Below are 26,816 nucleotides of genomic sequence, written 5' to 3'. Positions count from 1 at the left end.
TGCGCTCATTGTAAATCTGATTTTAAGGGGACGGGCCTACGAGCATGAGTAATGACATCACAACCAGTTTGGAAGCCAGTCCTGGTCCGGTATTCACTTATCGTAAGTGGAAAGTGGAAACTTGGAGCATCCAGTGAACAAACACTGAGGATGGACTTTACAGTGAAGTAGGAGACATCTTGTGTCCAGCAGTTAAACTTCTGAAATTAAATTTATAGATCATGGAATTTTTTAAGGGAGAGGATGTCATTTTAAGGATTTTAATGTGATAATTATGCTTTTTTGATAAAAACCTATCAGACACACATTATTGTTCCAAGCAGAGTATTTTCATATGTTTTAATACATGTCTGCAGGGGATCTTTAAACTGATGTGGGAGCTGCTGTTGGCTTTGACGCAACTGCACTGTTGTAATTCACCTGTAGGTGTGTGATTTGTTGTTCATTATTAATTTTTGTATTTCTGTATTTTTAAACTTTGCTTTAAAACGATTTTATTGTGCTCATCAGTTGCTTTTATGCTGATGTTAAGCACCTTGAACTGTTTTACAAATAAAATTGACTTGACTTGTAGGTGGCAGCATGGCGCCTGCTGTGAAGAAGGCACATCAAGTATCCCACACATCCCGCACATCTGCGGAGTAATGACATTTTGGCAGGAAATCTGGAATAACGACACTAAGGGGTAGAGATTATTACAAAATGCAAAAGTCTGTCAGAGTGAGAAGTAATAGAGGTAAATGTAGGAAAGAAAATGTTATTTTTTTCTAGGTTAAGATTAAAACATACAAGACTCAATGCTACTTTATACTTTATCATGAAAAAGACAGTGTCAGATAAATGTGAGACTTGTAACTGCAGGGAAGCGTCTGAAAGGTTGTAGAAAGTTCAGTGTAGAAAGAGGGAGAAGGGCAGGGTGGTAAATATGGGAAGGGAGTGGAGCATCAAAGGTCTGTTAGAGACAGGGGACAAACAATTACAGCATCAAAGGGCTTTATATAAATATTTAAACAGGTTTAATATTCAGAGTATAAACTTCTTTGTGAAGTCATGATGCTACAATTCCGGTACAGTAGGTGGCGCCATGCATCTTTAACGTTGGTATGTAGTCCGCCAGTAAAAACCAAAGAAGAAGAAGAACAACTACATCCAGGCTAACCTCAGCTAGTTAGCCGACAACGTAAACACTAGTACATCTGTGGGGAGTTTAGGTTATTTTAGCTGGTTAGCTTATGTTTTCTTCGCCACCTTTTTACTGGAGAGTAACTACACGATGCGGTTGCTTAATTAAATATCGTCAGGTCAGCCATGTTCGTTTGGATGTCGGATTTATTGACGTTACCGAGGCCTTGAAGTTGCCTTGCTAACGGATGGTAAGACACTGCAACGGTTTTCTACTCGAAAATATGATGTTACTAAGTCGGAGGTTCATCCTAGCCAAGATATTAGGTCTTCCTCTGAACGTTGTATAAATGTATTTTAACGTTGCTGCATTGTTTTGGTTTGCAGTAGATCAAAGGACGATTAGAAAGAATGCACACCGGCAGTACCAGCCGCCGTTTCCCGTTGTGTTGACACGATTTGACCCAGATTTCCGTTAAGAAAACACTGCACATAAATGACCCCTCTCTTTTCCTCAAACATGTCAAACTAGTAACGTTAGAGCAACCTTTATGAGTTTGTAATCGTTAGGACCTTCTATTGAAAAGTCTTAAAAAGCATTGATTTAGGAGTTTCCTTCACAAAAAGGCCTTAGAAGGTATTTAAAAGTCTTAAATTTCATTCTCAAAGGTCTTAAATAGTTTTTCTAGTCTGCCATAAGTAATAATATTATTTATAAAATGTTAGTTAATGTGATTTTAGCTAAACCTGGCTGGAAAATCCTCAATTCTATTGTTCCAGACCCCTGACCTTAAATGAATGAGTTATTTTTTAATTGATCAATCCATCCATCCATCCATCTATCCATCTATTGTTGTTCGGCTGCTCATCCACGTCTAGGTCGGTCATGATTAATGAGTCGTTAGTTATACAATTTAGATAGATAGATAGATTTGTCAACAATAGAAGTACATACAAGACTACAGTCACTCAGTACTGACATACAATTAAAATGATCAAGGATGAAAACACAATAAAGCTAAAAGCTTATTTCCATTGTGGTCCTATAAGGTTAAAACACAACCAATAACAGTACACACTCAATCAAACCAGCAGACAAACAAGGACAAAAACAAAATAATCATACAACAAGCAAAACAAGATGGATGGATGGATGGATCGTGTTTTATTAATCCTGCAGGGAAATTAAATTGTTTAAGCAGCCACTTGACATAAATCTAAATACAAAAACGATTAGGTCGTTAAAAGAAAGAAAGGCAATTAAAGACTAAATTATATAAATTATATACAATAACTAGATTAACTCAAATATAAAAAAATAAACAGAATAACTGAAAATAGAGTAGAGACTAGATATATAACCATAACTATAATATGCTGTTTACTGAGTATACACTGTTCAATGATGTTAATATGCTATAGTTTAGTGCACTGTACATTAGTGTGAGTCAGGTTGATATTGCTGAGGTATTAAGGTGCATAATTGTCCATGGAGTGTACTAAATATTGATACTTTAATCATTTACACAATGTATATACATATGTAACATTATATACACACAGTACTTTAAAGATTATTAACAGATGAATCTGAAATATAACCGATGTGATGGATAATGCCATAAAATAACAATGTAAACATGAATTAAAATGCTAGATTATTTTAAATAGAGTTCAGCATTATCTTTTTCTACACTAGAGAACAGATGCTTTGTTGTTGTCCCCCATCACTTCCATTATAAGTGCATTATGAAGGGATCTTCTAATGGCCAGCATGAACAGGAGGAATGATTACAGCAAAAAAAAAAAAAACATGTTTCAATGTTCATTCGGGCTCCTGACTGTTGTTTTGAGAGACTTGAATTGTAAACCTCTCCTTTTTAAGTTCTCTTCATGAGCTTCTATTTCCAAGTTCTCTCTCTTTTTTTTATTTCTTACTCAAAAGAGATACAGAAAACATGCACTCAGTAACATTAATCGACGAAAATCCATTTATTATTCATATTTCCAGCGTCTCAAGAGATAAATAGGACTGTTTTGTTGCTTTAAGTGCTTTTGGAAACAAATGAAATAGATACAGAGGAGAAAGTAGTTTTTCTGTAATTTAATGTAAAATGCAGCGTAGAGCATAAATATACGTTTAGCAGTTTAGTTACCTAATCTCTGTTTGACAATTCAAAGATAAACAACTCTACAGTAATGTGCCATGATAAAATAACATCAGCAGTACAAAAACGTTAATTGTTGGCACCTCTCCTAAGCTCTTGTCTCTTGTCTTCCCACACATGGCATCTCAACAAAGCTACCTTTTGTCCTGTAGCCTGTTTTGCTTTAAAAGCTTCAGAGTTATTACTCACAACAGTTCCTCTGAGAGAAAAGCTTCTTTATTGGGAATATTTCACGCAATTAAACTCAAATACACTAAATTAAAATACATCAAGGATTCAGAAAACAAAATTAGCTCACATGGGATTTATTCCAGTTAACATAATTGTATATAATAGACAGTTATCGTGTCAGTCAGACTGCTGTGGTAACGTTGATAGCTCAAAAGTGATTATTTAGAGTAGATTTGTTTAGTATATTTATACAAAAATAAGTGTGGCAAAAAACAGGAGCAAAAAATAAACAAACCCAATAAACGTCCACTTTTCTAACATCGTAGTTTGCACCTCATGTGACGTCATCCATTTGACTTTCTGCTGTTGTCAAGTTATCACTGGCTTTCATCCTTGTTAAGACTTCTTAAAATAAACAGTGCAGTGCTGTGCAGTGCCTGGGAGGGGCAGGCAGCAGCATGGTTTATGGGAAATGTGATGTATTATTAAGATGTATTATTGTTTACTCTCCAACTAGCCCATGATTCAGCTGGAGAAACCGGTGCTGACTGGTACCATGCCGGTGGTATGGCCCACCATCCTTGACCTGGGCAGGGATGAGTGCAAAAGAATTCTCCGTAAACTGGGTAAGGTTATACAGGGCAAAGTAAATAATGGAAGATTTCAGAATAAAACATACTATATACTGCTTTTTTTACACACTCTTTACAGCTAATTTGGGATAAGAATCTTAAAAACTTATATTTGAGTTAATCTGGTTGAACTTGCATCCTTTTGTGTATCAAATTGATCAGATATAAATGTTTATATATTGGGGTATAAACTGGCTTAATCGGTGTCACTGCTCTACTTGATGAATGAGCTGCTGTTTGGTGTTTGATACGTGTTTCTGTGTCTCCCAGAGCTGGAGGCTTACGCCGGGGTTATCAGCGCCCTGCGAGCACAAGGAGACCTGACAAAGGACAAGAAGGATCTCCTGGGAGAGCTCACTAAAATCCTCGGGTAATTGTTTTGTGCATATGACGTCAGAGAAGCGGTTTCTACTGGTTTTTGGAGACAAACTTTATTTATATACAAACTGCTTTATTTAAAATGTGCCGTAACCTTCTCTCCATCCACCTCCATCTCAGCATATCAACGGAGCGCCATCGTGCAGAAGTTCGTAGGGCTGTCAATGATGAACGCCTCACCACCATCGCGTATCAGTAAGTGTATAACCGTTCATGTTTGAGGGTTTATGTGCAGCACCTTTTACAGTGTGCGGAGTAACAGAAAATGGAACGAGCAGATTCATTTGTTAACTTTTGTATCCTCTTTCTAGCGTTTCTGTCGATTTCAGCAACAATGAGCAAATACAATACTCCCAAGAATGCCATCCTCATCAGTTCAGAAGTCAGTTTTTTTTTTATCAGTTATGTTTTAAATTCATTTTTGACAGGACAGGAATGGTCAGCGTTTCAGTGCATTGTCGGGGAACAGCAGGGATTATGTTTTTATAAAATGCCACAAACGAATCATAAGTATAAACCTAGGTTACAGTGTCATGTGGTGATGCAGCTGGAGGTGCATATTCATGTTATGAAGTCTGCAACAATAACTGAACAACAATAACTGTGTATATGGAAGGTAGAAAAACATTCAGACTCAATTAAAATCTTTTTTAAAAGCATGTTATGGCAAGTTTTGAAAAATATTTAATGCTTAAGTCACCAATAATGTTAACTACTGTTTATTTTATTTGCATTAAATCAGGTAAAACATGACACAACTTTTGAATAGTCCTTTAGAAAAGGATTGTATAGTTTGTTTGTGTGGATCTGACTGTAAAAGTGCGTCAGTAAGTCGCCTAGATCTACTGCACCGAATGTGAGGTTGATGCCCATACGCTCACCGCTGCACTGGGAATCATAGTTTTACAAACAGCCATCAGTGACTGAAGTACTTAACGGTGCATTACATCTTTTCCCAGCATGTCAGGTCCTAACAGCTCGTCAGAATGGTCGATTGAAGGACGCCGGCTTGTTCCCTTGATGCCGAGGCTGGTCCCTCAGACGGCTTTTACTGTGACGGCTAACGCTGTAGCCAGCGCCACAGCCAATCAGAATGCCTCCCTTCTGCTGCCGGCTGAAACGGGAAACAAAGAAGGTGGGCCACTGTCACTTTGTATCAGACTAAAGCTGTTTTTATAACAGATCGGACCTTGAATGACATGATTCATCTCCTCCCTGCAGTGGTTGTATGTTATTCCTACACAAGCACCACCTGCACCTCCACCAGCGCAACAGCGACCAGCGGCACCATAGGAGCAACGGTGAAATCACCACGACCGCCAAGCCCTTCGTCCAACGTGGTGGTGCTGCCCAGCGGGAGCACTGTCTACGTGAAAAGTGAGTGTCATCATCATATCAATCTTTTGCTCTTTTATCCCTTTAGCTTGCAATGATAGAAGGAATCACCAAGTATATGGTATGGGGGAAAAAAATAGTATTTAGTTGAAAAAGTTCTACACTGTAAATAAATGCATCGTCATTACTATTACCAGAAAAAATGGATGCCTGGTATTCTGCCTTTTGGTGAGAAATTTCACTGGAAATATAATAAAGCATTTTAATTCTAGTTTAATTAAAAGTAAAGGTGGAGAGGCCAATAGGTTTAAGTAGTATAGTATAGTTTAAGTAGAATATAATCACCAGCCAAACCCTGCAATGCAAAAATGTCCATTAACAAGTCACCATTGTTTAGTTAGTACAGATATGTAAATAGTAACTGTTCTGTCACTTGATGCTTTGTTGTTTGATGCACCTTTTTCCAGAGAAAATCAATAAGAATGGGGAGAACGCTCATTATTTGAACCAATTGTATGAATATATGAACGGGTGTTTTCAAGCTAAAACCGACTGTTATGTTTCTCGGTGGAAAATTTTAATTTTTCCCGCGAGAAGCCTGCTGGTGGTTTGAGGTTGTTTCACTTGATTCCAGTGAAGTTTCTTTTCTCCTTTTCAACTATTTCCCTTAAAATAAATGGTAATATCTTCAAATACGATGAGTCACACCACAGTTATTGATATAATTACTAGATTTTACATTTAATTCGGTTTCATTCACGAGAAGCATTCTTTTACTTTTGAAAGAAAAGCAAAGTTATCTTTCTCAGCTGTTTATAAGCTTCATATTGTAATCAGGGACGGGACAGTAGATTGTGGTTCCTAGTTTTCATCGATTGGATTTTAGGCAAACCAGCAAGAACGGGAGTAATGCATTCTCAGTGGTCATTGCTCTGCTCAGGCATTTAAAAAATGCACTGAGGAGGCACTACAGGGTTTGTTTACTTACTACAGATTGACCGTAACATCATTCTTGTGTCAAGAACAGCAAGTTTTCAAGGCTCAAAACTAATGCCTTGATAGAAACTCATCCTTTTTTACAATGTGTGACGGTTTAGGCTTTCCATGAGACACACGATCCAGAAATTCTCCCCACGATGCAGACTTCACACTGGCTCGGATTTGACTTTCTCAAACACGGCGTCTCTTAGGATCTGTTGGATTAGATTTGAAAATTCCACAAGCATCTGCTGTCAATGTGTGCATGCATTTTAAACAGCTGGTACAAGCAATGTGATTTAGAAAAGGAATGAGAAGAGGAAAGATAACAGTGAGATTCAATAACACTTATACTTTTAAAACCACTTACAGTTTAATTTGTGGGATTTATAGAATGGTATGAACTTGCAAATCAGGGTTTTAAAGTAGAGATGTTCAAACATTAAACTATAAACTTTGTCGGTTTACTTTTCTTTGTATATATGCTTCAAATTTTGAGAAACAAACTCACAAACAGAGCGTCATTCGTGCCAGTGATACCCTGAATTTCCGTCCTCAATCTGCCTCGCAGGCGTGAGCTGTTCCGACGAAGACGAGAAGCCTCGCAAGCGAAGGCGGACCAACTCGTCCAGCTCGTCGCCGGTGATGCTGAAGGAGGTTTCCAAGGTGTCCCCGCCGGTATCCAAGAACATCACTGTGCCGGTGAGCGGCAGCCCCAAGATGAGCAACATCATGCAGAGCATCGCCAACTCCCTGCCGCCCCACCTGTCCCCCGTCAAGATCACTTTCACCAAGCCCACCATCCAGACCACCAATACAACCACACAAAAGGTGAGGAACAGTTACTAGGGGTGGGAATCACAGATGAACTCACGATATTATTCCCATGATAATGATATATCACAACAAAGGCAATGCACGATATATCACAAAGAAATAATCTAAGATATATCTGTAACTGAAAAAGAAAGAAAAAAATATTTCAAAGAGCAGGAAATAGTCAGATAATGTACAGTGTTTATTAAGAATATATTAGTTTCACAGAAAAGAAATGCTGCCATGTATAAATATTGGAACGTTTCTAACTGTAGCCTCAATTTGTGCCGCTCACAGAGCTGCTGGCAGCGTTAGTGAGCCTGATTAGAGACAACAGAGGGGCAACGTCATGCTGTTAACCCAAAGATTTATTCCTTTTCTGTAGCAGTAAACACAACACACAACCCGCCGATAACTAACTCTGCTGTATTTACAGCTTAACACGATATTCAGACGGTAGGCTAAACATTAACATGATTAAAAGCAGTGGCTACGTACTCACGCTCCCCACAGACACACTCTCGTAATAGAGCTGCTAGCTCATCTAGAAGAAAGTTACCACACAGAAACTTTTACAAACGGCCATGAATGTGCTTCTAGTGACTCTCTGTGTTTCCAGTACAGACATGGAGAGTGTCGTTGCTTGCATTTCTCCTTCGTTGTCACTTACAATTGCCGTTCATCTGACTGTCAGCAGTCTGTTCAGTCTCTCCATAAGGAGGCGGAGGGTAGCTGTAAGCCAGAGTAGCTGAATGTATTTATACTTGGCGCCAGTTTATCGATAACATATTGCTAGTGGAAATATTGCAACATGTTACAATATCAATTTTCTTTGTCTTTGTCCCACCCCTAACAGTTGCTCTGATGCTTCCTTGACACATCACTCTACACACTAGAAGAAAACTTTTATTCATTTTTTTCTCACAGTATCTTTATTAAGTTTAGAAATAACAATATTTAAATAAAAACATTTTTTGCTTCTCTTCTCTTTGACCAGGTGATCATCGTGACAACTTCTCCAAGCTCCAACTTTGTACCCAACATCCTGTCCAAGTCTCACAACCACAACAACGCTGCTTTGTCCAAGCTCGCCTCCACCTCCATGCTGACCACGCCCACTCAGAAACAGACGGTGGTCTTCCCAGCCAGCTCCAGCCCGTCTTCCAACCCCAACACCGTCGCAGTGACCACAGTCGTCTCCTCTACTCCTTCAGTGGTCATGTCGACTGTTGCAACATGTATGTCTTTCCTCGGCACTAGTGTGACTAAAATGTACCACATCCCCAAGAATATCACATGGAGCATTTTAGACATCGTTTAAAGTGGACATAACATGCTTTTTGAGATTTTCTGTTATTTTTATACTTTTATGATGTCGGTGGTCTATGTTAAGCATGTCCGTTTTTTTTGGGGAAGTTTCCATTTTGAGTAAAGAACACTATTAACAAGACTATTAATTGTTTACATAGTTTCTGGAAGCTGGCGAGTCAGAACAGAGTGGGCTCATCAGGAGGGGACCTTAAAAAGACAGGAGCTAAAACAGCCTGTTTCAGGCAGAGGAGCTGCAGAAAGAGCCAGTATAAGATAAATAAGAAGTTTTTTTTTAACCATAAATCATGCAAAGATATTCCAATAAACCCTCAGAATATAAATATAGACCTGGAAATATGCATCATATGTACCCTTTAACATTGAAAAATTACAGGAATAGCCTCTTGTGCAGTTTGTTATTGCTTTAAAGCTGCATTAATAGATTTGTCATTGGCCACTTGGGGGCAGCAGAGCAAGCTGTAAACACAACATTGACAAATAACAACCTTTTTAAAGTTGTTTTGGCCAACATGTTAGCCATCATTTGCCTATTTACACATGCAGCACACATAGAGCAAAATTAGCATTTATTTGGAGTTCTGTTTTTGGCAATGCAACAAATTTAAGTCCAATATTTTCTCTTCTTTTAGCTGTTTAGTCTCCACTAACCTCTGAGGAATAAATATCTAGCTCTTTAGCTGCTAAATGCTCAACTATGTTCACTAGCTAGTTGCTAACTCTGTCTGTCTGCTGTTTGTTGTTGGTTAGGTAGCGTTTAGTCTCACCGTCAGTTTTCACTGTTGTAGGTGCAGCTTCAGCTGGAGTGAAGGTAGCTTCAGCCAGGCTTCCTTCACCTAAGACGCTGGTGGGGTCACCCACTCAGATCCTGGCCCAGTTCCCCAAACAGCAGTCACCTAAACAGCTGCAGCAAAGCTTGCCTATGGGCTCAAGTGTCAGCCAGACCCAGACCACTACTGCCTCACCTGGCAGCAAGCCCACCATTCAGATCAAGCAAGAGTCTGGTAAGAAACAATGGGATGAATGATGATGTGTCTTTCTTTCTTTTTCTTTTGTTCTTTCTAAAAGAATAGAAAAAAACATATTTTTAAAAGTTTACTTTCTAAATTTTTTGTTAAAATATTAATGACCATAAGTCATTTAGTGGAACTTTGAGGCAAAAAATGCAACATATTATTTCTCCGAATTAAATTCTTGCAGAAATATAACTTTGTGTGACTATGTTGCACGATATAAAAGTGTTTTTTTTTCCTGTGTGCATGCAGGCGTGAAGATAATCACTCAGCAGGTTCAGCCCAGCAAAATCCTGCCCAAGCCTTCATCAGTGGCTTTGTCCAGCAGCAGCTCATCACCCATCATGGTTGTCAGTAGCAACGGAGCCATCATGACCACCAAACTGGTCACTCAGCCCACAGGTGAGTAATCCAAAACCAGTGGCAGCTTAGAACAAAATCTCCAATCCAGTAAATGGAGTCTTTTTAAATAACAGATGCGCCATCTACTGAAGATTCATACTCTTCAATCAGATCAAATAATCAAAAATCAAAAACTCAAGGCTATGGGCACATTTCAAATAGCACTCAAAAAGGACTGAGATTTGCTATTTAATAGCAACACTATTTTTCTGTGCAGCTTCCCAGGCCACTTATACGAGACCCACTGTGAGCCCCAGCATCGGAGCCAGAATATCAGCCTCCAGTGGTGGAGCCACATATGTCAAGACCACCAGCGGCAGCATCATCACAGTGGTGCCCAAGTCTTTAGCTACTCTGGGTGGGAAGATCATCAGCAGCAACATCGTGTCTGGTGAGTCAGTGATGTCGTGTATCAGCTCTGCACGGATGTCTGTAACTTACTCCGGCTAGATCAAACATGACAGATTGTTATAGCTACACAGTTTGTGCAGGTCTCAGAAAGATTAGTTATGGTTTGATAAAATATTGTCTTCCCACCGCCACAGGCACCACAACTAAGATCACCACCATCCCCATGACCTCCAAACCAAATGTTATTGTGGTCCAGAAAACCACAGGCAAAGGAGCAACAATCCAAGGACTGCCTGGCAAGAATGTGGTCACCACACTTTTAAATGCTGGGGTCAGTCAAACACAACACTTTCTTTTTTTTTTTTTTGAAGGAATTGTTTGAAATTTCTGAAATACACTCATTCACTGGAGTCGGGAGGCCATGAGCTTCGGTTTGCATAAATCCTGGAAGCCTAGCTCGATCTTAAGTTGAAAAATATGTCTACAAGCACTTCTAAAGCTCACTAATTAACACATCTTTATCGTGTCAGTTTAATGTAAGCAAGTTGTTGGGGAATTAGATAATCATTATTTATATGCAAACAGTGGCCAGGTGCAGTGACTTCCTGGATTTTCCATTGGGCATTTACATTTCTTTATTTATCCGGGGGAGTTTCGCTGGGAACCAGTCCTTCTCTTTTTCAGTATTTTCATTAACACAATGACACACATTCATACCTTGTCTTTAACCATTTTGCAACCACTGCCATCATATTACAGCTGATGGTATGCTTATTTTTTTTTAACTTTGGACAGAGCCAAGTCAAGTCAGTTTTGTTTGCAATGCCCAATATTATAAATCACAGATTCGCCTCAGTGTGATTTACAATCTGTACAACAATACAACATCCTCTTTCCTTAGATCCTCAATTCAGATAAAGAAAAACTCCCTCCATAAAAACCTTCGATGGGGAAAAAACAGAAGAAACCTTAGAAAGAGCAACAGAGGAGGGATCCCTTTGCCAGGACAGACTGGCATGCAGTGTCAGGCTACCTGTTCATCCCTTGCTTCCAGTCTTTATGCTAAGCTAAGCTAATTTGCTCCTGGTTCTAACTCCTGGATTTCAGTAGGGTCAAGTTGAATCATTGAACAAGCTCCCTTCATAGGTGAGGGTAGAAACATGCATTGCCACCTATCATAGTGTAATTTTTTGATACTACCACCGGGTGGTGCAATTTTTCAAATTGTACACATTGTGGCTTTAAATTCTCAAATTCAAGGCCTTAAGATGTGTTGAATATGGTAATAATTAGTTTCTTAAATTAAATTTCCTATATCTTGAACTTATTATACTATTTTCAGTGCAGAACATAATTTTAAGAGAAATTTGTTTCTTTGTTGCAAAGATAAGAAAGTTTTCTTTTAATTAAATATACATTTGAAGTTTTTTTATTTTAATTTTATTTCTATATAGTAGTAGTTCATTTGTTACCCAAGAGTAAACCAGTTATAAATAAATATTAGCTGACAGTGTCTGCTGTACTTTACTGAGGTTTTATCTGGTGCTGCTGTTTGTAGTCAGATATGTGGGATACTGTCTAACCTGTGCTGCTGTGCGGCAGGGTGAAAAGAGCCTGCAGGCTGTTCAGGGCACCAAACCAGCAATCATCACCGCTTCCAGACCCATTACCAAGATGATCGTCACCCAGCCCAAAGGCATGGGCTCTGGATCCCAGTCCACCGCCACCAAGATCATCCCAACCAAGATCGTCTACGGCCAGCAAGGCAAGACACAGGTGAGACATGTTCTCCACCAGCTGATCAAATGTTTCTTTGTTTGGTTTACTTTCCTTCTTTTACTTTCTGTCTTTTTTTTGAAAATTTTCCAGCATGGGGCACTAAAGTCAGACATTTCCAAATTCCACACATAGTGGCTTTAAAGCTTCACCTGTTTAAATATCCTCATAACATTTTGGTTAACCACAGGACAATGAGGTTATCATATGACTCTTCACAAACATCAAGTGGATATTCATATGACATACTGACATCAGGTAACCACAAGGGTATCTTTCAAAATTCCTTTTAGAAGTCAGTACAGAAGATCAGTTTCAACAGTCAGAAGAAAACAGGGCAAGACAAAAGTTTCTTTCTCTGGAAATGAGAACAAATTGCTCTTTTCAGTCTTCTCAAGAAGATGACTTGTTCTGTCTTCTGAGTTATGCCCTCAGTCGTTAATATGATGACACCTGCACTGGATATTTTCTGGAGAAGTGAGATCAAGTAACAGACAAAAAAAACCCCAAACATGCATCAGTTTAAACAGAAGAGAAACATCCCCAATTCTATAGGTTAACAAATGTATACTGGAGGTTTAACACTGACCTTTCCTCTTCCTCCCTTTACTTCCCCCATTCTGGGAGAGACCGAGTGGGAGTGACAACAATCATGTGCAATGCTGACTACTTCCTGTATGTCAAACAGCTGTAGACTACAGTGTCTGTCTCCTGCAACATGATCAAGTTTCTTACCCACAATGTGTAAACACAATATTGATATATTATCATCTTATAAATGATCACATAGGAGAGATAGAAATGAGAAAATCTGGTCTACTTGATTTTACTTTATGTTTTTGTATTTCATTTGTAGTTTACGATCTCTAATTATTGCCCAGGCCTGTCCCCTGTCAGAGGGGATAATTATACATAACTCAAATACTGAACCATTCTTGAGAAAATGGGGCAAACGAAACTGTAGGTGTTTTTCGGTTCTTGGGGATTTTTTAAAAATGTTTTTAAAGACTAAACCAAGAGGGACAAATACTAAGAATGCTTGATGTGAGATTTGAAAGTATGCCCAGTGATTTAAGAAGAAACACCCATCCGCCTCTAATTTCCTCTCTATGTCAAAAATAATGGAACATGACGCCTCGCAACTCAAGACCTACTTCATCTCCAGTTATCTTTTTGAACCATTTCAATCTGGACATGGCATAGAAACAGCCAGAAAAACAACAGAAACAACAATATCCTCTCCTCATCCTCCTCGACCTTACTCATTTTTGACAATATGCACCGCACCGTTCTTCTCTCCCGTCTTAAATCCTCCCTCAACATCACTGGTAATACTTTTTCATGGCTGAGGTCACATTTCTCTGACACACAACAGTTCATGAGCATCAACAACTGCATCTCCTGCACCATACCCCGGCTCCAAGGCGTCCCACAGGGTTCAATGCTTGGTCCTCCTGTACATTCTCTAAATGCTGCCCCGTTGTAACATCACCATGGTCTCCACTTGGGCTGATGTCCAGCTCCTCATTGCCACTGAATCAAAACAAAGGTTATGTTTACATTCACTGTTACTCATTGTGTGTATCCTTGTGATCTACAAATGTGTCGAATCCATTTCCTTCTTCATATAACTTACAAAAACTTGCATTTTAAGTCCTGCATTGTTTACATCCATTTTTACTAGCTTACGGTCTTCTTGTTCTCTGCCTTTGTTTGTACAGCCACCTGTAGATCAGTGGAATAGTGGGAAACCATTGGCAGGACTGTGTATCACATAATCCACAACAAAACGGGGACACACTCATAGAAAAAAAACTGCTCCGTAGCACTAACAGAAAATAGAAAAAAACTCCACAGGGAACCTTTAACTTGTCATATAAAGCATAGTGTGTAGCTTGAAAAAGCCCCCTCTAAATACAATGTGTTATTAGCAGTGTTTCATCTATAATAGTAACGAGATCCCCTGTCAGGCTAAAAAATATTTTTTAATGCCAAATATAAAGCCGAATATCCATTCATTCGGAAATCAATAGTGCAGCGCTTTTCCGAAGTGTAAAATGTGGCGTAGCAGGTGAGTGAGTGGTTGAGTGAACGAGAGAGCGAGCAGCAGAAAAGTGACGGTGAATGTGAGCGAAGCAGAGGAAAAGGTTAGCAATAAGTTTACTGCCAGACTGTCCGTCTGGCAGTAAACTTAGCTAGCTCCAAAGTTAGCAACAATGGGTTAGCCTAAACTGAAGACGCTAAACAGAAAGGTTGACGTCTTTGGCTCCCCGCCAGGCCAAAGACGTCAAACCAGGGGAAACACTGATTAGTATCAGTGATAATCAGGCCAGCCACTAAAATCTTGTAATATTTCTTTCTAAATCTTTTGGGGGATTTTTTCATATAAGACACAAGTGTCACAATATATTCTGAGAGGGTAAATTCCATCATGCAAGTTTCATTGTGTTTTTTTGTTTCTATCGAGTTTGAAATTAAATAGTAATTATAAAAGTATCTGTTCGCATTGAAAAGATCAGATTGAGCGTCGTGTCATTAAAAAAATGTTTTATTGCTTTCTTTTTCGTATCCATTCACATTATTAACATTATGTCATAGTTTCAATATCAAACTCATCCCTCCAGTCTAGTCTAAATATAGCCTGAATTCAGTTTCTGTTTTCAGTCATCAAGGGGAAACTGAGGTCAGTGAGTCAGCCAGCTACGCTCAGTATACATATACAGAACACACTGTATTAAACACCCACGGTGATGATCCGTTGTGTGGTTTCATCGAAACCACAAATCAGATAAGCTAAAAACTAAGAAAACGCAATCTAAAATCACCTCACATTATTTAATAGCAGCATAGTGACACCAACATTATAAAACACTTTCCAATGACGAAAATGGCATCCGTTTAAAAAAAAAAAACCCCTCTATTTCCAGCAAACGTAATTTTTAACCTTTTTTTCACTGATAACTGTTGTTAATTCGGAAATACATCTTCTGACGTCAGAGGATTGAGGTTTTATGACTTGCTCACTTAACATGCAAGTCAGTAATGAATAAGAAACCTCTTGTAGATAATGTCCTCTGCCGTTATCCTCATGCTAACTTTGCCAGTTATTTTAAAGTAGTGATCTCCAACCGGGAGTATTTGTTCCCCTGGTGTACTTCTGTAGTTTCCAGGAGTTATGTGGAAAAATTTGGGAGTAGTTCAGCTTATTTGACAAAATAGAAATTATGATTTGGTTAAAAAAAAAATATATATATTTGTATTAATAAATGAAATACACACTCAAATAGGATTAAAAACCGGTATTAAACTGATCTTTAGTATATTTAATGTCACAATAAGCAATACCAACTAAAGTCAGACTCACCACCTGCAAACTTGAGTCAGCTGTAACACCTGAACACCTACCTGCTGTCATTGAGAACTTGTCAAAACAAGCAAGCAGAAGAGTGAAATAGATCACTAAAAGTATTGGATAAATGGTTGAAACATCCTGCTTCTGCCTGTGGTAGTAGTGCAACAAACAGCGACTTTTATATAACTGCTAATGTTAAATAACATTTAACATCGATTCAAAAGAACAAATTTGGAACATGGTGTTGGTGTTGGTGAAGGGCTCGGTGGGGGCACAGCAGTTACGAAAGCCAGTGCTTTACAGAATACATGTACCATTGGTTTCCTTCCAGGTTCTCATCAAACCTAAGCCAGTCTTCCAGGCAGCGGTGGTGAGCGAACAGACCAGGCAGCTGGTCACTGAGACGCTGCAGCAGGTGACCCGCTCAGCAGACATGGGCCAGGGTCAGACCTCAGGCCAGGACGGGTCCGCAAAGGACGAGTCCGGCAGTTTCACAGAGACTAGCAGCTTAGCCGGTGAGACCTCCCATGGCAGTGCCCAAGGTAAATATCTCTTTTCCTTTCCCGTGGCACAGAGTCAAGAGATAAGATCAGATAGATCAGTTGTTGCTGCTCTGAAATACTAGAGGAAGTTAATGTCTGTTTGTTGTAAAGCTGCAGTAGACAAGGGTTCCTTAAAAATTAAAACTTTCCCACATTCTTTCTGTCATTCCTCAGATCCGCAGCCTGTAGTGCATGTGGTGACCTCCAGAGAGCAGGATTGGACCGAGCAGGAAGTAGCTGTGGAATCCAGCCCCACTATCATCTACCAGGAGGTGTCTGGCGGGGAATCCCAGTCCGCCACCTCCACCATCAAAGCCCTGCTGGAGTTGCAACAGACAACAGGTGAGCCTTTTGTGTCACGGGAAGCATGTAAAGTGATGAGGGAGAGGGAAGTGGAAAGCTGGGAGGAGGGAGGGACCATTATCACCTGTAGACATGCTGACAACATCAGACTGTCAGCTCATGTGAAATACTACAAAGAACCGCAGGGAACTGCTCCAGATCTGTCAAAAAATACCAAAATAGATGATCTTTTGGCCTGACAGTTTTTGCAAAGCTGATTTAAATTTTTATTAGTCAGATAAATGTAAATGTCCTTTCAGCAGCTGTGTCAGCTGTGTCAACTATGTTTCATGCCGTAGGCGATGATTTATTAAGCTCATAGGGCTACAAACATGTGGAACTGGGTTGATGAGTAGACACAAAGTAATGGAGATTCCCACAAAGCATTTGATGTGGGAACAATTGGAGTTGTACATAAGATCTGCATTATAAAACATCAAATGATATTCCCCTACTTCAGAATGTAAATTCCCAACAGAGATAATTGTGATTTAGTGCATAAAGTTCAGTCCAGTTCATCAGATCCATATTTTAATGGATGTGTTGCTTAGTGTTATTGGCTCTCTATCAGAACAACACCTTGTTATCAACTTCTAATATATTTAATTCTCAAATAGTGGCCTGAGGATGTTAATTACTACAAGAGAACCAGAACTTTATGTGAAACAGACCTTTATTCTTACTTTTCCCTGTTTTTATAAGTATATTTTGGCACATTTTAGTAAGAAGCCTCCCTGTTTTCTGATCTGTATCCTTTTTATTTACTGTCGATGCTGTTTGCCAATAATGCAAACTTCCTCCATGTTTTTCTATTCGTGGTAAATTTACTACAAAGCACATTTCCATTTCCACAGCAGTTAATCAGTCAGTGCAACAACAGAGTCATGTCATCCTCACCACTCTGTTTCTGCTTTTAACAGCAGTATTGTTTTCGCTCACTAATTTAGTCCAGTTCCAGTTCTACTTTGCCTTTTTTTTATTGCTGTTAAGCTACCATCGGTGAAATTCAACACCTCCTGTGCAGATGTTTCACATTAAAGGCCTCCCGGCAACTCAAACCCTGTCTTTTCTGTTAGGTTATTAAAGTGAAACATGTGTAGGAAATGTTCATTAGTAGTTTTATTTAAACACTAGCTTAACACTGATTGAAATGATTCAAGTTCATTTGCGAACATGAGCTGTTAAAAGACAGGTTCACAGTTTTTCAAGCGTGTCTTAAAACAACAATCAGGTGCTCAAATGAACACTGAAAGAGGTTTTCCTCGCTGTAATCATTCCTCTTGTTCCTACTGGCTATTAAAAGATCCCCTTCAAATGTGCTTTCAGTACGAAGGGATCGTCTAATGGTCAGTGTTCATTTGAGCACCTGATTGTTGTTTTAAGACAGACTTGAAAAATTGCGAACCCCTAACCTTAACTAAGAATTCATAACAGGTCTGAATCAGTACATTATGCTGAATTTGAGTGTTGTTCCTCCTGACAGTGAAGGAGAAAGGAGAGTCCAAACCCAGGCAGCACACCATCGACCTGAGCCAGATGGCCGTGCCCATCCAGCTGGCCCAGGAGAAGAAGCCCAGCCCCGAGTCCCCCAGGCCCTCCACCTCAGAGGCTGAACCCAGCACCGAGTACATCGCAGCAGGTACACCTCTCCAATCTGCGTCATGACCTACTGTATGAAATATTCACAGGACTGCAACACAATGTGCACTTCCTCTTTGTGGTCAGCAGCTTACGATGAGCTAAATTCAAACTAAAACCTCATATTTTATAGCGTAGAACATAGTTCTGTTTTTTTGGGGGGGGGTTATTAATATTTGGAGGAAGAGAAGCTGTGTGACGAGTGTATGCGTGTGTTCAGCCAGCCCTACTTTTAATATGATCACCTGACAGCTCGACTATGTCCTCCCCCCTCCTGCCAGGTAAAGTCAGCAGAGTGGGAGTGCCGTCGGAGGATGACGTGGTCATGTCCTCCAGTCAGCTGCTGGGGAAGCCTTACAAAACCATTAGCCAGGTCACCGTGGTAACCAAACCAGCTGCTGTGTCCTCTGCAGCCACAGCCTCACACGTCAGCCACATGGTGAGGACCCCTCAGAGCAGGACTTAACCACTGTTCCCCTGTTAATGGTAGTGTAGTACGTTCAAAAATAGAGCATACATAGAATTTAATGTAAAAATCAAGTAATTATTTATCTTAACAGTGTTGCCAAATGCAAGATTCAAGCTAAAAGGGCCAGTGTGCCTCATTTAGTTGTTGTGTTGTTGTATTCCTGCACTGCCCCTGTTACCTCATCCCTCAGTATCTTCTTTGCGACTGTGTTTCAGCCCTCCGACAGCCACGGTAAGACCGAGACCGTGTTGGAGGTTGGCGAGCTGGAGGGCGACACCTTGGACCCGCAGACAGGCTTGTTTTACCGCTCAAGCCAACCAGCCACAGATCCAGTAAAGCAAACCCCCCACCCTGCGGGCGCTCAGCCGCCACCCTCGAGCCAGGCAGAGGCGGAGCAGAGCCGACACAGCTCCACCTCAACCCAGCCAACTCCTCCGCCGCCGCCGCCGCCGCAGCTGCAGAGCAAACCTCAGATCAGCCAGCCTTCCTCTTCCTCCGCTGTTTTCCCCTCCACTCCCCCTCTGACTAAGAAACTCCCTAAACTACGAGAGCAGAGTCAATCCAAACCCCAGACCTTAACCCAGAGCCCCAAGGACAGACCCCTGACTGTACCAGCCCAGACGGTGGTGAAGCTCTCCACCCCGGGCACACCGACCAAGCCCCTGGTGACACCGCAGCTCCCTAAGCTCCAGCAAGCACCCACATCCCACCACAGGCCCCTACACACTTCAATGTCCCACCCTCCTCCACTGCAGGCGCACCACCCCGTCAGCACCGAAAAGACCCCCTCCAGCCAGGTGAGCGGTTTTATACCCTGCCGGGAGTAATACATAAATAACTTCCTGTCCCAACACTTATCACTCATCTTTTGTTTTGTCCCTTGAGGCATCTGATGTAACCAGTATGTGTGATGGTGCTAGGGTTTCCCTACCTTCCTCCCAAATGCAATAAAACATTTATCATGTTTACCTTGAACAGGCTGAAGCCTGATAAGCAAGAAGAGATTAATTTATAGCTGCGTAACGCTGCCGCTCTTCCGTTTTGTTGAGTTGAATTCAGACAAAAATAACAAATCAAAAATTTCACACAATATGTAAATCTCTGCCGCTAGGGGTCTCTCAACCAAAACAATAACAAAAGACGGAGTGTGATGAATCATCCGCCGAGGTCTGCTCCTCTCCAAAACAAACAGATCCGCTGATGAAAATTGATATAAAAACACTGAATAAAGCAGTTTCACATTAAAACTCGATGTTTCTCCGTCGCTGTTTGGTGGGTACAGGACGTCCGGTAGGGGCTGCGAGCCATGCTGCTGTTAACATTTGCTCAGCTTGTTTCTCTGAAACCTTGAGATGCAGACATTCAGCGGGTTTTTTTCCATGAGCTGAATTATCCCCAGAGGTCTCCTCCTCTCCAAAACAAACGTACACGGGAATAAAACTGGTAAAAACAGTGATAAAGCAGTTTCATGTTAAAGAAAATCAGTGTTTCTCCGACGCTGTTTGGTGGACACACTTCAGACATTTAAATGCAGGATAGATACATATTACGGCTTTAAAGCAGACTACCTTTCTGTCTATCAGCATGCAGTGAAAACCTGATTGTTCTTCTCGTTTTAACACCTTTTGTGAATCAGGTTTCTCCTTTATGGCAAACACAAAAACAGAATGCAGGAAACAAACTCCCACAGTGATTTTCCCAGGCAATGACAAATTGGTCATGTAACTGGCCAAAAATTGGTGAGTTATGTTTTTTTTTTTTCTTTGTAAGACTCTTTGTAAGAGGCAGGCAGCTTAATTAAGTCTCTCTTGCTCCCTCATGAAGCTGTCTGTTGTTTTTTGACAGATGTATCTCCTTCACAACACGGATCTGACCACAGAATAAGCCTACTTTAACTTCAATTAATTCAACTATATACAGTACTGGGCACAAGTTTTAGGCACTTAATTAAAGTGAGGATGCTTTCAGAAATAATAGTATAAATCATTTTTATTTATCAATTAACTTAATACAAAAAGAAGAAACTTAAATGCAGCAGTTCTCCTCAGTGTTTCAGGTACTCAGCAGGTCGGTTGTTCCTGCATCTCAGAGACGTTGCCACAATTCTTCTGTGGATTTCGGCGTCTCTGCTGCTTTTGTCTTTTCATGTGATCCCAGACTGACTGCATGATGTTGAAATCAGGGCTCTGTGGGGGTCAGACCATCTGTTGCAGGACCCCTTGTTCTTCTCCTTGCTGGAGATAGTTCTTTATGACTCTAGCTGGATGTTCGGGGTCGTCGTCGTGCTGCAGAATAAATTTCCAACCGATCAGATGCTTCCCTGATTATGTTGCATTATGGATAAGTACCTAAACGTTTGCACAGTACTGTATATCAGTTATTTATGTGGCGGTGCTTTTTTAACAACCCCACAGAGCATGAAAAGAAACACCCTGAAAGCCACGGTGTAATTCAAACACTCAACCGAAATATTTGTCAAACTGAAACTTTGACCCGCTGGTGGTGTTCGAGTAAAAGTCAGGGGATCACCAAAGTCATGACGATTCATGTTCTGCACCATATAGATTATCTCTACCAAAGTTCATGGCAATCCATGCAAGACGTTGAGATATTTCAGTCTAGACCAAAGTGGCAGAACGACCTGTCATCGCTAAATCCGTCCCACTAGCGCTGCTAAACAGGATTGATTTATAACAGTAATAAAAATTAACATCTGTTTCCTTGGGGCTCTTCACTTATCTGACAGTAAATGTAAATCACAGAGACAGTAATAAACGTGCATGACTTAAACTGTGTCTTCTTTCCTACATTTGTTTTTTCTCTTCATATATCTTCACCAAAGCAGCCAATCATCACACAGAGTGCCACCGTCACCAAGATCAGCTTCGGCAGCTCCCACCACTCATCCCCGGTCTTCAGCAGCGGCGAGGCCACCGCCAAACTGATCCCAGAGTCCAGCTCCGGGCCCTCGGGGGACAAGCCCTCTGTGTCTGACATCCTGAAGATCTCCATGATGGAGGCGGAGATCGACCCGAGCACGGAGCCCATGGTGGTGGATTCTTCCAGCGACTGCGGCCCTCTGGGGAAAGCCATGGAGGTCCAGGCCGTCTCAGGCACCCTGGACTCGGGTCAGTTCATCAGCAGCTCTGCGGCCTCCATGCATCATTCCCACACGAAGCCCCAGCAGTTCAGCTGTATGCAGGGCCTCACAGCACAGAGGAACAAAGAAGACCTGGAGGTCATTGAGGTAAGATGTTCTCCACAAAAATATGTACGTAATATGTAAAAAAAAAAAAAAAATGTACATAATAATAATAAACAATGATGTTAGCTAAACAGTTAATATATATCTACACAAATAAAAAAAGAGCATTAGTCTTTGCTATTACAGATATTGTCCAACTTAATTAGCCTACAAATATATTTAAAAAAGACATTTTAGCAAATGCAGAATCGCTAGTCTGTACTGTTAAAAAACTAAAAACTATACACCTCATATAAATTAGAAGATTGATAACACTCCCATGCATCACCTGAAGCACCAGCAATTAGACCTAGCCCCTGGAACAAGTAGGTTTAAAAAATGATTGTAACTTCTAGGGTAATTTATGAGAAACATCTTTCAGCTCAATAGAAATACAGACTTAAATTATATTGTGAAATATATCAATTAGGGCTGCAACTAACGATTATATTCATTATCAACTGATTTAAAAAATGTCAGAAAATGGTGAAAAATGTTGATCCCAAAGCCTAATTTAACATCCTCAAATGTCTTGTTGTGTCCACAACCCAAAGATATTCAGTTTACTGTCATAGAGGAGTAAAGAAAAAAGAAAATATTCACATTTGAGAAGCTGGAATCAGAGAATTTGGACATTTTTCTCTTAAAAAAAAAAAGACTCAAAACAAGTTTTATGCTATTTATCATTGCAGCTCTAATATCAATATGAACTGATATGAAAAAATATCTTAATTAAAGTAATTTCACCTACACATGTACATGAAACACCAGTATCAGTAGACTAATACATGTCATAACGTAGTGGAAAGTGAACTGACTGAAACCCTAATGTGACTAACACATGCAGGTGATTCCTCAGTACTCTATCCTGCCGGACTCCAGCCAGTCCAACGTGGTGGTGGAGCCCAGCGGCTTCCTGGAGATCACCAACTACACCAGCCAGCAGCTGGAGGAGGACAGCCCCATGGAGCAGGAGGTGGACAGCAGCAACGACGAGGCCACGGCAGCCAGCCCACCCGACCAACCGTAGCCTCTCCACTCTTAGAGGTCGTCTCACTGACGGGAGCGGAGCAGCTGATGAGCAGCTTTGTGGCTTCAGATCCAGTGGACAAAGACGTTCTGGCTGTTTTTTATAGTGTTTTTGTGTAAAATATTAGTTTGTTTCCCCCCCTCCACAAGGAAATCACACATTTTTATTGCCAATGAGGGAGCGCTGGATGTGAAACGCGGCAGCGATGTGGAAGAATTAGTTTTAGTCCAGACCCAGACATTTGGAAAGCAGCCTCTCCAAACACACTTAATTGTTACAGAATGTCAACATGGATACTTGCAGGACTTTGCAAGATAGTTACACGCTCATGAAATTGATTATTTGGATTTTTTGAACCCTGCCACTGACCGTCATTTCAAGATGTACCGCGCGGGTCAGACCACTGCACCCGCTGTTTTTAGAGGACTGCATTTATGTTTACGTTGTTGAGTGTTTCAAATACCCCACTAGTGACTGTGGTCACGCAGACTTTTGTACAAAGTGACATCTTCTTTTGATGACTTGAAGGTTTTATCAGCAGAGGAATTGTATTTTCTTTTGACTGAAACTTTGTAACAGTAAAATCTCTTTTGGGATTGAAGTTTAGTTTTCAGAGGAGAAAACAAAGCTGGAGCAGATTTGAAGTGCTGTGTGGAATATAAAGCAGAACCAGAAAAGAGTCCTGGAGGATGGATTGAGTCAGACATATGTGTTACTGGTCATTCTAGCTGATGTAATGTAAAAAACAACAATTGCGCAATGTACTGTTTTTTTAAGATATATATTCTGGAGTTCAAAAAGTTCCTGTGAGAAAAAAGAAGTATGCATTTGCTTTTGCATAGTGTTTGGACTATGCATTTCTTTTATACCTTTTCAGACTAGAAGACTACTTGAGAGAAATCATGTAATCTGCACAATAAATCAGCTGAGTAGAACATTTCAGTTTATGCCATTTTATTGGTTGCAAAAAAAAAAAAAAAGAGGTCAAAATGTGGTGTTGCATTCATCAGAGAGGGTAAGTGTTTGTGTTGGACTCAAGAAACTGTTTTTTTATAGTTTCTTTTTTTTTTTTTTTTAAATGGTCTAAATCAAACCAGACGAGGATGAGATGACTCGTTTGGTCCAGTCAGACCAGAGTTCATTTTAATGGAATCGTTGCGTCAGAATCAAAGTGGATCTTGATGCTTTGACAAAGTAAATGTGCACAAATCTTTCGTGTCAAGTCCAACTTTGTTGAGCTTTCACGTGCACGTTCACTCTGTTAAACAATAGAAAACCAACTTCTAACTCTGCTGAACTCTTGAGGAAACGGCTCCGGAGAGTCATGTAGTCGACCAACCGTAGCACGCCCGGTTTGAGGGTGCTGAGTTGTAACTTTAGTCACATTTAACTGAACACAGGATGAGAATTTATCTCTTGATATACAAAAATTTGGACACACTTTCCCGTTCACTTGAATGAGAAAGTGTGTCCAAACTTCTGACTGCTGTTTACCAACCATTTCTAAGTGCTTCTGTATATCAAAATGCATCTTTTCCTGTAAAAAGTCCAATTAAATTGTCTTTGTCTACTACAGCATACATCTCTGCTTTGTAAATCACTTACCCTGTGTTCTCCTTTGAGAAAAAATCAGAAAGCAACAGGTAGATATTTTCATCTTTTAAATTCTGTGATTTCCCGCTAGTTTTACATTATTTAGATTAAATACTGCTCCACCATCCACTTACGTAGCTGGAGTCCTTATTGTACCACTACAAATCAAAGCAGTAACATGGCGTTTGATACATCGTTTGATACAGCGAATCAAATCTTTACATAAAGTGATAACATGGTGTTTCTGTCATAGTCAGAGCAGACGGTCACACTGAGCCTGATTGCATCCTGCTACACAACACAAGAGCCGCAGACTCTGAACAACAACCCACATTAGCTTTCCTGCTAAAGTCTCCTTCTTATCTAACGTACAAACATGAACAGACGTCTTGTCCTGCAGCTTTGCTTTTTGAACGAGCCACCGAACAAACATTCACCCGGGAAAAGTCTTATAGTTTGATGGTTATCGTGATGATAGCGCTAACTGATGTTTTTGGCCACAATAATCGTGTGAGAATGTGATACCGGTACATCCCTTCTTCAGTTTGTCAGTAGGTGGTCCCACATTCCCCAGTTTCTTTTGTTTTGTGGACAAAAACCCTCTGACCAATTTCTTGCTCATTGATACATACTGGGAGCATTAAAAAAGACATGTTAATAAAATAATCAGGATTCAATTTCAGTTTCTAGGTTTCAGTTGGCACTACCAGAATCCTAGAAGAAGCTAGTAAAACAAGACACAAAGACAAAAAAAACCCAACTACCTAATTTCTAGTGAATTTCCTGTGAAGAGGGACCTCTTAAAATAACAAAGACACTGAATTCTAAGCTTCCTTTTATGGAGAGACTTGTGTAAGAGTTCTGTGGTATTGACAAGTGACCCCACAGCTTTGTTCCACAGTACAGATAGTAGTGTTTGAGGTCACATCAGTAGATCGAGAAGTGTGCAGACGATGGTATGAATCCTTTATTCAGCAAAATACCTCAAATACTCAGAATGTTTTTAGGCAGCAGTAATAAAGATTCATGTGAATGCACCAGATGGCCAGGAGCTGAACTTTAGTACGATCGACCAGATATGTCAGAACTTAACTGCAATGTCACATTTTTATCATGTTGTTTACTGATATTTCACATACTTGGACAGAAGAAGTCTCTGCACTATACCTTCATCTGGACAAATCAAAGGTCTTGTGTCTGATAGATTGGCTTTTTATCATTAAATACTTGCAGTGTGCGCAGAAGCTTCTTTTTTTTATACAGTATTTGATTTTTTTTTCCCCCTTTAGCATTGTTTCATGAGTGCTACCCAACTGATCCTTTCATGTATTTAAACTTAGAAGTTTAAGACAGGCGACGATCTAGTATATTTTTCTGACTGTCTATAAATCCCATGACAACACCAAAACCAACAATGTGTTTGTCTGTCTCTTAATACTTTGACTTTCCCACCCTGTCTGTGGCTTTCGGCTTCAAACCCAAACACTCCCACTGGAGACTTAAATCTTTAAAAACAGTGCCTAAATATGTATTGTAATTTTTAAAAAAAGGCGAAATGATTTCCTGAAGCAGGTGGGCACAGCGGGTTTTAATAAATGTTCCTGAAGTGGGAGTAATTGGTTGAGGACTATTTTCAGCCGTGAATTAACAGGCGTTTGTGAGTTTTTACAGCAGCTGACTGTGTATGTGGTTTGACTCTAAATAAAGTACAGAGCCCGTCTTCATCACAACGAAGAAACAACCGGTGCCCTGTTGTTTTTAGTAGTATTTGAACAACGATGGAGTGATATCAGGCTTTGACTATACAGACAAACAGACAGTTAGAATGAGCTATTGAGTGTTAGTTTTGGTTGGTTTTTAAGTTACAAAAATGATGAATGATGAATCACCAGATTTTTTTTTTTTTTTTTTTTTAAACAGCATCTGGAATCATCATCAGTAAAATCAAACCAGGTCAATCACCAGTAGTGTACTGTAGTTTTCCGTTGGTTACTCTCTGCTGTAACTGCTAATACGACTGTTTACACGTCATACACGTCAGGTGTTATTTAGGGAATCATCTAGATGAGACTAGAAATGTACAAATTACTAGTTAATCCCTCCTAATCAGTTATAATACACATGACATGGTTTTA

General features: G+C 40.1%; 1 protein-coding gene across 5 annotated transcripts; it reads left to right on the top strand.

Annotated features, from left to right (window-relative positions):
- The first annotated feature begins 1,113 nt into the window (after positions 1 to 1,113).
- Positions 1,114 to 24,666, top strand: emsy (EMSY transcriptional repressor, BRCA2 interacting). 5 transcript variants are annotated; one of them, XM_042431369.1, is made up of 20 exons: positions 1,114 to 1,373; positions 3,979 to 4,087; positions 4,364 to 4,463; positions 4,592 to 4,666; positions 5,431 to 5,606; positions 5,693 to 5,848; positions 7,356 to 7,615; positions 8,598 to 8,838; positions 9,718 to 9,933; positions 10,195 to 10,344; positions 10,562 to 10,735; positions 10,890 to 11,026; positions 12,307 to 12,471; positions 16,155 to 16,365; positions 16,540 to 16,707; positions 18,191 to 18,346; positions 18,627 to 18,784; positions 19,030 to 19,611; positions 21,657 to 22,061; positions 22,906 to 24,666. In XM_042431369.1, the coding sequence occupies exons 1-20, from the start codon at positions 1,371 to 1,373 to the stop codon at positions 23,086 to 23,088; spliced, it is 3,825 nt and encodes a 1,274-aa protein (XP_042287303.1). In that variant the 5' UTR covers positions 1,114 to 1,370; the 3' UTR covers positions 23,089 to 24,666. The 5 variants fall into 5 exon arrangements, with proteins under 5 accessions (XP_042287303.1, XP_042287302.1, XP_042287304.1 ...); XM_042431368.1 differs by having other exon boundaries at positions 12,298 to 12,471; positions 21,660 to 22,061; XM_042431370.1 differs by having other exon boundaries at positions 12,298 to 12,471; positions 22,918 to 24,666.
- The last annotated feature ends 2,150 nt before the right edge of the window (positions 24,667 to 26,816 follow it).

This window comes from Thunnus maccoyii, chromosome 13 (genome assembly GCF_910596095.1).
Source record: "Thunnus maccoyii chromosome 13, fThuMac1.1, whole genome shotgun sequence".
In the NCBI taxonomy this organism is placed as follows: Eukaryota; Metazoa; Chordata; class Actinopteri; order Scombriformes; family Scombridae; genus Thunnus; species Thunnus maccoyii.
The sequence above is the reverse complement of the archived record's forward strand: the minus strand, read 5'-3'. Positions and strand labels throughout refer to the sequence as shown.